General features: G+C 39.6%; 1 protein-coding gene across 1 annotated transcript; it reads right to left on the reverse strand.

Moving 5' to 3' along the window:
- Window positions 1–5,458: 5,458 nt before the first annotated feature.
- Window positions 5,459–6,349, reverse strand: LOC113905093 (olfactory receptor 4C13-like). The gene has a single exon (XM_027562105.1). It carries the CDS (start codon window positions 6,347–6,349, stop codon window positions 5,459–5,461), a length of 891 nt encoding a protein of 296 aa, XP_027417906.1.
- Between the last annotated feature and the right edge of the window lie 8,692 nt (window positions 6,350–15,041).

Genomic DNA, 15,041 nt, shown 5'->3' on the forward strand with positions numbered 1-15,041 from the left:
CCCAGGTCCGAGCAGCTCAGGTGATGAGGTATTTGGCAAGCGTGGTTGCTGTGACTTATCGCCTCTCCCGTCCCTGCTGCTCAGTTTTCTGGGTGTACAACTGGCGCACCTTCTCAGGCAGATGATGACTGTCCAGAACCCCAAGAAGTCTTAGTTAGCAAAGAAGCCTGCTTGCAGTTTGCTAGATAATGTCTCTCTGGGGCTGCAATTGCCCCCTTCTGGCTCTGGCTGCCTGTCGCTGAAGGGGGATGGTCTGCAGCTGGCTAGCTCTGTTCAGTCCTTTGTTCTGTGCGCGGGCCTAGCGGTGTCTTAAGTTAGGGCTGGCTTTGCGCATGGTAGCTATCCCACAGTCTGGTTTGCTAGCCCAAGTTAATTCCCTCAGATTGTCCTTGGGGCATTCAGGCCCCGTCCTTACTCTAAGCCATGCAGCCCGCGCCTCCCTGCCCAGCCCCCGCTTACTAGTGGCAGGTGCAGGTGTCTGTGCTGCTTCTCCACTGGGGGAGTTGCCATTGGGCTGGTAATCTGTGGGTTTTAACTATTTATTTATTTTTCCTCCCTGTTATGTTGCCCTCTGCTTCCAAGGCTTGCCACAGACTTGGCAGTGAGAGTGTTTCCTGGTGTTTGGAAACTTCTCTCTTTTTAAGACCCCCTTCCCGGGATGGAGCTCTGTCCCTATCTCTTTTGTCTCTATTTTTTGTCTTTTATATTTTTTACTACCTCCTTTCAAAGACAATGGGCTGCTTTTCTGGGTTCCTGATGTCCTCTGCCAGCATTCAGAAGTTGTTTTGTGGAATTTACTCAGCGTTTAAATGTTCTTTTGATGAATTTGTGGGAGAGAAAGTGGTCTCCCCATCCTATTCCTCCACCATCTTCCAAACTGCTTCTTGAGAGGTTGCTTTAGAACCCCTCAGTTCAGTTCAATTGCTCAATCATGTCTGACTCTGCTACCCCATGGACCGCAGCACGCCAGGCCTCCCTGTCCATCACCAACTCCGGGATATTACTCAAACTCGTGACCATTGAGTCGGTGATGCCATCTAACCATCTCATACTTTGTTGTCTCCTTTTCCTCCTGCCTTCAATCTTTCCCAGCACATTTCCCCTACACCTCTTCCCTTCATCTATCCCCTGTCCCCTACACCTTTCCCCTACACCTATCTAGTCCAACTTCCCAAGCATTGGAGAAGCATACAATGGAAAGAGAATGGAGTTAGGCCTAACTCAAGGAAGGCTGATCATAAAAATAGTTTTTCAATCAAGGAGTTCCTGGAACTATACTGTTAAAATGTGTTTCCAGAATACAACTCCAAGGACAGAGTGGTTTAAAACATTGGAGAGACAGTAACACAAATTATCAAACTTGAAGGGTAAATCAAAGCTGATTTACATATTATATGATCTTTCTGGTCCTCTGTCTTTTCGGTATGTTAAGAAAGCTAAATTTTAATTTTATGATGTCATTGTGACTATTTGATATCACTTCAAAATTTTCACAACAGCTTAAATACTGTACAACTAATTTTCATAATCACTGATAATTTTTCCCAAGAGAAGAAGAAATTCAATATAATTTTAAATATTAGTTATCTTCTTCCTAATTTATATTCCACTAGTAAGGCATATAGCTTTCTGAGAACCAACTGCTTCTATATGTAGGCTCACTATAGAGGTATGTAAATACTATAGAATGTTTTCTAATTACTAGAAAACAAGAGACATTCAAATGACATGCTCTCTTTTTTCTGAGATTCTTTGAAATCACTGGGGAAGAATAAAATTTGAATTTAGAAGAATGATGATCTGAATACAAGCTCTGCCTCTAATAATATGTAGATTATTTAGCTCTTTTGAACTTTATTCCTCATCATCAGTGAAATGGAATAATGATAATTATATCTACCTTGAAGAATTGTTGTTAGTGTCAGTAAGAAATACAGGAACAGCTTTATAGCAATAAAATATGAAAAAGTAAAGATGTGATGTGAAGAATGTGAAGAACTGACTCACTGGAGAAGACTCTGATGCTGGGAAGGACTGAAGGCAGGAGGAAAAAGGGATGACAGAGGATGAGATGGTTGGATGGCATCACCGACTCGATGGACATGACTTTGAGTAGGCTCCAGGAGCTGGTGATGGACAGGGAAGCCTGTTGTGCTGCAGCCCATGGGGTCACAAAAAATCGGACACTACTGAGCGTCTGAACAATAACAACAAATAAGTTCATTACACATTCTTAATTAGGCAATGTTAAAAATGTTACGTCAGAGTTTCCTTTTGACTGATTAATATTATCTTCCTAGTTCTCCCCTTAATCAGTGAACTAAACACAATATTTTTCTTGTATTTAATTTATATTTTGTGAAGCTCCTGATTTAAATTTAAAAAAAATTCCTGGATAGTAAAATCCTTTTGTTTTTAGAGAGAAAAGCTAAGACTCATAAAAGTATAGATATTCTTACCCTGTGTGGCTTATTTATTTATGTATTTTCCACTGCCCCAGGTCTTGCTTGCTGCACTCAGGCTTTCTCTAGCCATGGCAAGCAGGGACTACTCTTCTCTGCAGTGTGATGGGGTCGCCTTGCTTTGGCGTCTCTTGTTGTGGAGCACTGACTTAGGCTTGTGGCTTCAGTGGTTGAACAACTGGGCTCAGTGATTGTGGCATGCGGGCTTAGTTGCTTCAGGATATGTGGAGTCCTTCCCGACCTGGGATTGAACCTGTGTCCCCTACTTTGTTAGTCAAACTCTTAACCATTATATGTCCAGGGACATCCCCCTGTGTATTATTTAACTAAATTTTTTTCTGTTTTGTTTTGTCTGGGATTTATCTGTATATAACCTATTTGTAGGAATCTCCTTTAAAACCTATTTAGAAGTGAAATAAAAGGGTCCAATAACTCTTTCTCATTGTGCCCATTTTCACATTGTCAAAACTATTATAAGTTCTGAGATGATAAAATACTAAAGAAGTTAAGCACAAGAAGAGGAGGACTTTGAAAATAAAGAAGCCTTCATTTGAGACCACAAAGTGCTTTTTACTGTTTTATTTCCACAAAACAAAACAAAAACACCTCTAGGAGACAATTCCAAAAACAATATTGTTGCAATTTATGTCAAAGAGTGTTCCTGATAGGTTTTTCTCTAGGAGTATTATAGTGGCCAGTCTAAATTTAGGTCTTTAATCTACTTTAGGTGTATTTTATATATGATGTAAGGGAAGACAATTGAAGAGGGAACCTTTTTTCCACTGTATATTCCTGTCTCCTGGAGACAGTCTTGAACAACTTAGTAAATACAGTCACCCAGTACCATGCTCTGGCATTGCTGTGTGGTCAAATCATGAAAGAAATAACTCCAGTTGACCAGAGTTTGACCAACCAACATTTGTTAAAAGAAACATGGCATGTTGTAGTCTGAGAAGTTGACTCAGCATGTAAAGAATCCTCCTGCAATTCAGGAGACATGAGACAGTAAAGTTTGATCCCTGGGTCAAGGAGATTCCCTGGAGGAGGAAATGGCAACCCACTCCAGTATTCTTGCCTGGAAAAGTCCAGAGGAGTCTGGCACGCTACCATCCATAGGGTCACAGAATCAGACATGACTGAACATATAGCACTTCGGTCTGCTTAGACCATCAGAGAAGCCCTGATTAATAAAGAGTGATGTAATAACATAAGATGACCTGATGTCCTCTAGGTGCAGTGAGGAGCATTGCAAGTATCCCCAACTATCCAGAAAGCTCACATTAACCACTTCACTTTTATGAATAAGAAAAAGGAAGAGGATTTTTGCTTTAAAAAAACAAACAAACAAACAAACAAAAAAAAAAACAACTCTGTTACCATACTATTGTGCTTTTGTAAAAGTGAAGTGACATAACTGAAAACTTCAAAAAAGAAAAAGCTTGTAGTGCTGAAATATAGTGCTGCAGGTCAGACAAGACTACAACATGTTTGACATCAACTTCCAAGGGACAAATTGAATCATTAAGACTTCAGATAATTTTCTTATCTGTAGACCTACACAAGCCACAGAAAACTAAGGCTATTCAAGAACATAGATGGCCATCATCAAAAAGTCTACAAGCAATAAATGCTGGAGAATGCATGGAGAAAAGGGAACCCTCTTACACACTGTTGGTGGGAATGCAAATTTACACAGCCATTATAGAGAAAAGTATGGAGATTCCTTTAAAAGCTAAGAACAAAACTATCATATGACACAACAATCCCACTATTGGGCATATGCCCTAAGAAAACCATAACTGAAAAAAAAACACATGCACTCCAGTGTTCACTGAAACACTATGCATAATAGCTAGCACATAGATGTAGATGTCCATTGATAGATGAATGGATAAGGAAGTTGTCGTACATACACACAATGGAACATTACTTAGCTTTAAAAATAAATGCATTTGAGTCAGTTTCATTGAGGTGGATAAACATAGAGCCTATTATACTGATTTAAGTAAGAAAAAGAAATTCAAATATAGTATATTAACAGATATATATGGAATCTAGAAAGATAGTACTGATGATCCTATTTGCAAGGCAGCAAAGGAGACACAGATATAAACAACAGACTTGTGGATACAGTGGGGGAAGGGGAGGGTGGGATGATTTGAGAGAGTAGCATGGAAATGTACACATTACCATATGTAAAATGGATAGACAGTGGGAGTTTGCTGTATGACCCAGGGAACCCAAAGCCAGTGCTCTGTGCCAACCTAGAGGGGTGGGATGGGGACTGAGGTGGGAGGGGGGTTCAGGAGGCAGGGATTCATGTCGTTGAATGACAAAAACCATCACCATATTATAGACTAATTACTCTTTAATTAAAAATAAAATTATGAATAAAAAATAGAACAAATGAGTAATTCTAAAGTTTCTGGCTTATTTTTAATGGCAAGGAAGCAGTTAGATTTTGCATTTTTCCTTCCTCATTTTGTTGGTGCCTCACTTTTGACTTTTGGTAAATTCATAGGGGAAAAAAAAATCAGCTGCAATTCCTTCACTCAATTGCTCCTTCTCAATGGATCTATTGAAAAAAATTCTATCCCTTATTTGCTTTACCATAGGCTATGGAAAAATAGAAGATCTGAGTCAATGTCCCATAAAAAAACTGATTTTTTTCCCCAAGTAACATGTATGCAGAATTTAGTAAAGTAAATGGAAGACTCTGGAGTAAAACATACTCTAAAATCATGAAACTAGGAGATTATAGTTCTTTCCTTTGCCTAATCTTAAACTATGAACATGAACATTGAAGACTCTAGAACATATATTAAAACTTATCAAAATACCTAAAATGTGTCTATGTTAAATAATCAACAAATAGTTTCTGGGATTTTTTTTTTTTTTCTGTCAATGATCCTCAGAACTTTTTACTCCCACAATTTACAACAGGTACAATTCTACCTGTGTATATAAACCATCACTCTATTGGCATTGTGACAAGCCTAAATTACTCCCCTCTTCAATAAACTCCTTATGGCATTTTTCACCTCTATGTTTCTCACTGTGTAAATAATAGGATTAAACATAGGAGTGAGGATTGCAAAGAACACAGCCACCCACTTGTCTGCAGGGTAAACAGCCACAGGACGTGTGTAAGTGAATATACAAGAGACAAAAGACATTACCACTACTGTGAAGTGGGCACCACATGTAGAAAGGGCTTTGCGTCGTCCTTCAGAGTCATGGAATTTCAGGGAGATCAGGATGACTATGTAGGAGATGAGGAGCATGGAAAAAATAAGCAAACACATCCCCCCTGTGTTAGCTGCCACCACCATTCCCAGACTGTAGGTGTCGCTGCAGGCAAGTTCCAACAGTGAGAAGAAATCACACATGAAGTGATCAATGAGGTTGGGACCACAGAAGGTCAAGTCCATGGTGAAAAGAACCTGTACAGTGGCACGCAGGATCCCCGCAGTCCAGACCACCACCACCTGGAGCTGGCAGAGCCCCTGTTGCATGATGGCCGTGTAGTGCAGAGGCTTGCAGATGGCCACATAGTGGTCATAGGCCATGACAGTGAGGATGGTGACCTCCATAAAGAGCTGAGTCAGGCAGGCACCCCAGGAGATGGTTGTCCTTTGGTACAGCAGGTAAATGATGAATTTGGGGGTGGTGACAGAGATCAAAGAGGCATCTAGGAAGGACAAGTGATTGAGGAAGAAGTACATGGGGGCAGAAAGTGTGGGGCTGAGGGAGATGGTGATGACCATGAGCAGCTTGGCCAGCACCGTGAATAGGAAAATGGGCAAAACAATGAAGAGTATTTTCTGCAAGTGTGGATTCTGTGTGAGTCCCAGGAGAACAAATTTGGTCACGTTGTGAGGAGACATGGGATCCGTTTAAGAACTAATGCATTCCTGGGGCCTGAATTAGCTACAAAATAATAAAAAATGATAGGTTTTAATCATGAGAGAATTATAGCCTGCATTTCTCAGAGAGAAGACTGAGCAGTTGCATGACCCTAGAGCATATCTTTGGCAGTTTTGCCCCATGACCTGCTTCATTTTTTTTCTTACTTCCTTGGTGATGCACGTCATGTCTTCAGACACCTAGTGCCTGCCCCCTGTAAAATATCTATAGGACAACATTTGCTGTGTAATTTACAGAAAACACTAGGATATTTACATAAGATCTGGATTCTTCTCCATTGTCCAACTCCACGTGACTCTGCTGAGTTATCTGTGTCCCATGTTTCCATGCCCTCCTTTTTGTCTTATTGTTGTTCACTCACTAACTCATATATGGCTATTTGCTACCCCATGGACTGTAGCAGACCAGGCTCCATGGGATTTCCCAGGCAAGACTACTGCAGTGGGTTGCCATTTCCTTCTGCAGGTTCCTCTGTGTCTGTGAGGTTGCAAATTGTCATTCTTAGATGCATCTTGTAAGATGTGCTACACACTGCTAAGAGTTATTACCTTCACCATGAAAATTTGCATCTGAACCCTAGCTCTTACTGTGGAAAGAAAGACATGGTCAATGAATACTTATCATAAGCAGACAGTTTAGAGAATATGCATATGCCACTAATGACCAGCTCTACTTGGTACCAAGCCAGAATGCATAAGCTACATGCATTCTCATGCTTTCTCCCATCTTCCCATAAGAAATTGGTTACAGACTACTGCATAAATAATAGAGTGAGAAATTTGGAGTCATAAATTTCCCAAAGAAAAGCAGAAACAGAAATACAGTAAAGTATATTTAGCAAATACACTTTCCCTTCAAAGATAAATGGATAAAGAGCTTTATTTTTTAATTGTCCATGATGAACACAACAGGAACTTTCCTGCTGTTCTAGTGGTTAAGACTGAGGCTTCCAGTTCTGGGGTACTGATTCAGTCCCTTGTTGGGGAGCTAATATCCCCATGCTTCATGGCCAAAAGTCCAAAACAAATAAAAACAAAAGGGATATTGTAAAAAATTCAATAAAGACTTTAAAAATTGCCCACTTCAAAAAATCTTTAAAGAATAAACACAACGTTGTAAATCAACCATTAAACACTAATTCCAAAACTGAAAATTATAAGGAAACAAAGTGTAACAGCTTCATTGCAATTTCTTATTCTGATATAGAATCCCCCAACAGATCAGAAAAGGGTATAGGGTACAAATAGTAAGAGTTAGATATAATTAATGTAATAAAATTTTTAGAAGTATCTCTGAATAAATAATTTGCATTTTAATTTTTCTTTGGTGCCCAACACTCTTTTGAGGAGTAAGCCCTAGTGGAAACCTTTTTAAAGTAGAAAACTTATTCTTTACAAATATGCTCAACACAATTATTCGTAACTATGGAAAATTTAAAACTGTATAGAATGCTCAACACTGGAGGAATTGTTAATTGAAATATAGTGCATGTCTTAACAATGCACTTTTTAACAGAGATATTTCAAAAAATTTTTCAGCATCACTGGAATAGACTTCATTTGTAACACAAAGTGGAGAAAATTTTGGATGAAAATTTGAATCATTTATTCTAATTTAATCTAAGTGATTTTATTATTGTCTTACTAATTTAAATATATAACAATTAAAAAAAAACACCAAAGTATCTCTACTTCTAAATTAGTAGTATGGTACTTGAATCTATATTCCTTAATGGTCTGTATGCTGAAATCACATTTTAATGTTAAATAGTTGAGTGTGAGAGGTGATAATATGTTACAACATCCATTTCTACCTGTGAGTGTATGATAAACAGTCTATGATTTCCTGGGAGGAAAAAAAAATCTCACCTATGAATGGGTCTGATATAGGTCCATATTAGTTCCTCAAGTAGCTGTTCATCAAGAAAGAAGCAAATGCAAGATTTTATACACACTGAGGAAACCAGAATCGAAAGAGACACGTGTACCCCAATGTTCATCGCAGCACTGTTTATTATAGCCAGGACATGGAAGCAACCTAGATGTCCATCAGCAGATGAATGGATAAGAAAGCTGTGGTACATATACACAATGGAGTATTACTCAGCCATTAAAAAGAATACATTTGAATCAGTTCTAATGAGGTGGATGAAACTGGAGCCTATTATACAGAGTGAAGTAAGCCAGAAAGAAAAACACCAATATAGTATACTAACGCATATATATGGAATTTAGAAAGATGCTAACAATAACCCTGTATACGAGACAGCAAAAGAGACACTTATGTATAGAACAGTCTTTTGGACTCTGTGGGAGAGGGAAAGGGTGGGATGATTTGGGAGAATGGCATTGAAACATGTATAATATCATATATGAAACGAGTCACCAGTCCAGGTTCGATGCACGATACTGGATGCTTGGGGCTGGTACACTGGGATGACCCAGAGGGATGGTATGGGGAGGGAGGAGGGGGGAGGGTTCAGGATGGGGAGCACATACATACCTGTGGCGGATTCATTTTGATATATGGCAAAACCAATACAATATTGTAAAGTTAAAAAATAAAATAAATTAAATTAAAAAAAAAATAAAATGCCAATTGGCTCAGTTGTGATAAGTGTCTTTGTTGGCTTATAAAATGGTTCCTTTGCATGAACTTTAAAAGTAGAACCATGTATTCTATTTGTGGAGAAATATGAAAAGCTTTTTAGCTAATGGGATCTCAAGGGTATTTCATCATCATTAGCAGGTCTTGCCAATAACCCAATTGTTTCCTGAAATTAACTGAACAGCAGAGAAGAATTTTTAGAGCCTTCACTTTTAATTTCAAATTTTCCCCTAAGTTTGCATGAAGGCAAAGCCCTATGACAGGAGGAAAATAAACAACAACAACAACAAAATAGTTGACCACTAATGAATTTAAATATTTGAAAACATATGGGCTTATTATGGAGTCTGAATATTTAGTACTGTGTAAATTAAACATCTATGTGGATAACTATCAGACATTTAAATTTTATGAAAATAATTTGCATTCTAGTCTACTCTTTACTCAAATCAGAATTTTAACATATTATTTTCAAATATATGTCATAAGTCGCTTTGGTCATGCCCTACTCTTTGCGACTCTATGGACCATAGCCCGGCAGGCTCCTCTATCCATGGAATTCTCCAGGCAAGAATACTGGAATGAGTTGCCATGTTCACCTCCAGATCTCCCTGCCCCAGGAATCAAACCCATCTCTTACATGTCCTACTTTGGAAGGTTAGTTCTTTACCACTAGCACCACCTCACAAGTCCTTTCAAATATATATTAAGTGATAATTATGGATGCAATTATAATATTGGCACTTCACACCACATGAATTTGACAGTACTTCTTCAAAGTAGCTTTTGTGCCAATTCTGGAATGAGCTTAACATGATAATGATGAAAATAAATACATTATTCAATTATACCAGAGATGTGAAAATACATTACAGTCATTTGAATTTCATTGTATAATATCCATATAGAATAGAAATAAAACATTCACAACTTATAGCATGTAAATGTAAGACAGGGAATGAGAAAGCCATTTGCCAAATGTAAATAAGAAGCTAGGACAATAAATACTGGACCAGGAACCTTAGGTTAAATTACAGATTTGTAGCTAAAGTGACATGAAACATTTATGCTGCTACAAACTGTAAGATTTATAAAAATTACTGAGAGGAATAAATTTCAATATTTGAAATTATTTTGTAAAAATAATTCAATTAGTCTCAGAAATGCTCTTATATAAACCATACTCATCACATCATGTTCAGATATGCTTTCAATAATAAGAATAAAAATAACTTGTACTTACCTCTAGATTGACTCCAGAGAATATGGTCACTGTGAGCATCATGTGTTATGAAAGAAAATATATTAAGAAAAATGAAATCACGTGGCCAAACCTAGCTTAACCAGAAACTCCAATATTGTTGTTGTTCAGTTGTTCAGTTGCATCAAACTCTTTGTGATGGCTGCAGCACACCAGCCTTCCCTGTCCTTCACTATATCCCTGAGTTTGCTCAAACTCATGTCCAGTGACTCAATGATGCCATCCACCCATCTCATCTTCTATTGCTCGCCCACAATCTTTCCCACCATCTGGGTCTTTTCAAGTGCATCGACTCTTCATGTCAGTTGGCCGAACTACTGGAGCTTCAGCTTCAGCATCAGTCCTTCCAATGAATATTCAGGGTTGATTTCCTTTAGGATTGGTTGGTTTGATCTCCTTGCTATCCAAGGGACTCTAAGAGTCTTCTCCAGTACCACAGCTTGAAAGCATCGATTCTTTGGCTCCCAGCCTTCTTTATGATCTAAGTCTCATATCATAGCTTTGACTATATTGACCTTTTTTGGCAAAGTATTGTCTCTGCTTTTTAATACACTGTCTAGGTTTGTCATAGTTGTTTTTCTTTTTTTTCCCAAAGAGCAAGAATCTTAATTTCATGGCTGTATTCACCATCTGCAGTGATTTTGGAGCCCAAGAAAATAGTCTCTCATTATTTCTGTTTTTTCACAATCTATATGCCATGAAGTGCTGGGACCAGATGCCATGATCTTCGATTTTAGAGTTCTATAATGCTATTCGTGGTGGAAAATGCCAAAGACAGTCTGAAAGAGGATTTTAAACTATATAAAGAACTATAGGAGATATGGATTTTGCTAAAGTATTTTCATAAAAAAAGTCTAGAACTCTTCTACCAACTCTAAAATGAAAGCCAGAATCAAATCAGATAATTAGTATATACTGACATGGTTATCATTCTCAACCTTATAAAAGATTGAAGTCCATTCATGATGGCCCATTGCGTGGTAATCCAGCTTCTTAAATATTTACAGTGTTGGGTAGAGAGATTGCTTTATAACCTATACACCTGTCTCATCCAACTCCCAAATGCTAGAGTAGCATTAAAGGGAAAGAGTGGAGCTAGCTATAGGTCTAAATCAATGAAGTCTGTATATGAAAATAAGTTTTCAAAAGAGGAGTTCCTGGAGCTATACCATGAAAGTCTGTTTCCAGAATACAAATCCAAGGACAACGTGGTTTGAGTCATAGAGAGACAGCAATACAGATTCTCAAACTCAGGGGTGAGAGAATCAATTCCTTGGCAGGTTGATAAGAAGTCAGGGGGCCATGAGGAGGAGAAAAGGGCCTAGGGCTCTCAAAGAGGAGATAGAGGGCTGGAATTCTCAAGGAGGAGGAAAGGACAATTTTTTTCCCCCTACATTCCTTAGTAAGGATTATATAACAGCAAAGTATCCTTCTTGAGAACGACTTCTCCTTCCTGAAAACCTTCTGGCTAATCCTTTTATCTTAAAATATAAATTATGGAAGTGGGTCTAGTAAGATCTGTACAACCTTGAGATATTACTTTGACTTATTGTAATAAGTAATTTAAAAAGTGTATGACTCCCTTGCTTAGGCTACTGAGGGGAGCACACTCCGTCCCCCTTCTGATGTCTATGACAGAAGGTTTCTCTGTCCTTTTTCACTTTAATAAACTCAGCTACATAAATGCTCTTGAGTGATCAAGCCTGGTCCCTGGCTCTGAAGCTAAATCTTCTTTGGAGATCATGAATCTGACACCTTTCACCATAAGGTTAGTCCAGGATCTTCACGACAAGGTAAGAACACTCAGAGCTCTAGCCTCTCTGCATTCTCACTATACATATTTTCTGCTTTACTTACTAACTCTGTGGTATGCTTGTGTGAATGAATGACACACCCTGATGAAATGATGAGCCCTGCTCTGTGGATTCGCAGTGCCTTGTAATGACTGAAGGCAGCTCCAAAAAGGGGAACCTTGTCGAGGGTTTATACTGATCTGCCAATGCTAAGAGACACCCAACCTCCCTCCCAGGGGAGCGGCCAGAGATGGGCAAAGCGTGTGGACCGAACTTTCCTTTCTCAGTCACCCTTTCCTGATCTCTTTGACCATTTCATAATTGTGTGGGAAATTAGAACTACTAACTTAATCTATCAGATTACTGACATTCAAGGGAATTGTGATTCATGCTGTTACTATGTACTGTTACTTAGACCCTAAGTATGGAAGTGCATAGCCTTGCTAGGAGCCGAAAGTTACAGGAGCATGTTTGGGAGTGAGGCGGAGCTCTAGCTGCAGGACCATCTCTCAGGCTAGAGAGCACTCTCCTGTCTGCCTGCCTCAGGAGCCAGCAAAAAGTGAGTCTTTGTCATGGCTGTGCCTCTGATCTATGTGGATAGAAGCACTGCTGGTGACCATGAGGTTTTGGAGGACACAGATCAGGAACTGCAGCATCTGGTTAGATTGGAAGTACAATGGGCTTCTTCCTTTGGTAGCGCTAGCTCTTAGTGGACCAGAGGAGGCACTCTGGTGGGTTTTGTCTCAGCTCCCTAGATATTCCTTTTGTGGAACCTGTGGGAATGAACTGGAAGGATTGGCCCTAGTAGCTTGAGGGAAAAAATCACTTTTTCTTCGCTGGCCAACCCTCCACCACCTTTTTTTGCTATACTGGTGTGATGACACTCATAAGGGAATCTTCCTTGTCCTTCATCCCTTTATGACTCACCGTTTCTACTGCAGTCAGGACTGTATTCAGAAATGTGCATAGGGACATGAAAGACAGATGCTTCCCCAAGTAGTCCTAGCTTTGGAAAGATTCTGGAAAGCTACTCTGTTACACTCTGGATGGCACCAGAGACAAGAGCAAATCAAACAAAGGTCTTGGTGGTAAGGAACTGAAAATCGATCTGGGATGCCATCAGGTCTACTCCTGGTGCATTCCACCCTGCCTCAGTGGTAGAACTGGGAAGAATGAGTAAGATGCCTGCGTTGGTAGGGGACAAAGTCTGACAGGGAAGGAAAGATTCAGTGGAAAGTCTGTCTATACCCCCATCTAGAGTAGGCAAGGACACTTCTGGTGTAAAATAGCCATGGCTGTGGATGCCACTTTTTTCTCTCTTACAGATGGGAGCTCTCAGTTCCAGAACCACTTCATTACAATGTACTATAAAAACTGGGACAGGAGAGGGAGAGGGTGGGATGATTTGGGAGAATGGCATTGAAACATGGATAATATCATATATGAAATGAAAAAAAAAATAAAAGCAATCAATACGCAATTAAAATAAATAAATAAAAACTGGGACAAGTTTGACCCCAGAATTTAAAAAAGATATGCTTGATCTTCTTCTGTGATACCGAATGGCCATAGTATCCTTTGGAAGATGGGAGACGCTGGCCTGTTGAAGCGTCTCTTAATTATGACACTGTTTTACAACTAGACCAGTTCTGTAGAAAATAAGAAATGGGTAGAAGTGACATATATGTTGCTCTTTATCTCTCTGTAAGATATGCCAGACTTATGTCCTAAAGGTGAAGATTTGGGTGTGAAACCTTCAGCTCGCTCCTGTCCTCTTACTTTGCCCTTGTATCTGGGGCTCCCAACTGAACAGACTGAGAATCAGGGGCACCCTTCTAGGATGGGTTGCCTCAGTCTCGCTAGACTATTTAGAGGTCATATGTCTTGGGACAGACACTGACCCCCTGACTCAAAAACTTGAATTTTGGGGTAAGCTACTACTTTTGGAGATAAATAGCTTGAATGTGAGATAAGGGAAAAGAGGGAACATGAAATAGCACCCCCTGCCTTCTGGGAGCCAAGCAGTTCTCATAACAGCCACTTTATCAGATGTATTCTTGAAGTGCTCAAGCAAGCACACACAAACACTTTATGCTAAGTTGGCTGATAGAACAGGGAGAGAAGGAAACTCCTGGTAAATTCCTAGACTATGGCAGGCTCTCTGCAAGATTACTGACATTGATCCTGAAAGTTCAGAAGGAGAAAAAATCTTAAAAGATAGATTTCCCACACAGTTAGCTCCAGATATCTGCCATAAGTTATTAAAACAGGTGTTCAGAACAAATCAGTCTTTAGAAAAACTGTTGCGGTTGGTTCAGACCCTATATTAAGGTAGAGAATATGACGAGAAAAATAAGAGCAAAAAAGAAACAGACAAAAGACTGAAGACCCAGTATGGCTGTTAGACCTGCTCTAAAATGGCTTGAGAAAAATGCCCAGAGGGACCCAGGTTAAAAGGGATGAGCTCGTTATTACTGTGGAAAGGAGGGGCATCTCAAGCAGGATTGCCCTCAGGTATCTAAGCCACCCCTGGCTCCATGTCTGGTCTGCAAAGGACCATACTGGAGGAGAGACTGCCCTCTGTGGTGTAGGCCCCAGAGATTGGGCTCTTGAGAAAATCAGGACCGAAGGTGCCCAGGGGTCCCCACAAGAGCTCTCGTCCTAATTACACTTAAGAAACCCTGGGTACCAATAACTGTAAAGGGCCAATCATTTGATTTCTTTTGGACATTGGGGTAAATTTCTCTGTGCTCACTGAAACCTGTGGTCTGCTTTCCTCCCAATCCACTATTGTAATGGGGCTGTCTAGACAAGCCAAATGATATTATTTGTCACCCTTTAAGGGGCAACAAAATTATCCAAGCCAGGCTTCAGCATATGTGAACCGTGAACTTCCTGATGTTCAAGCTGGTTTTAGAAAAGGCAGAGGAACCAGAGATCAAATTGTCAACATCCGCTGGATCATGGAAAAAGCACGAGAGTTCCAGAAAA

Source organism: Bos indicus x Bos taurus, chromosome 15 (assembly GCF_003369695.1).
Source record: "Bos indicus x Bos taurus breed Angus x Brahman F1 hybrid chromosome 15, Bos_hybrid_MaternalHap_v2.0, whole genome shotgun sequence".
NCBI lineage: Eukaryota > Metazoa > Chordata > Mammalia > Artiodactyla > Bovidae > Bos > Bos indicus x Bos taurus.

Bases quoted from the DNA above. Each gene is read 5' to 3' on its own strand.
- LOC113905093 (XM_027562105.1), bottom strand. From the start codon at position 6,349: ATGTCTCCTCACAACGTGACCAAATTTGTTCTCCTGGGACTCACACAG.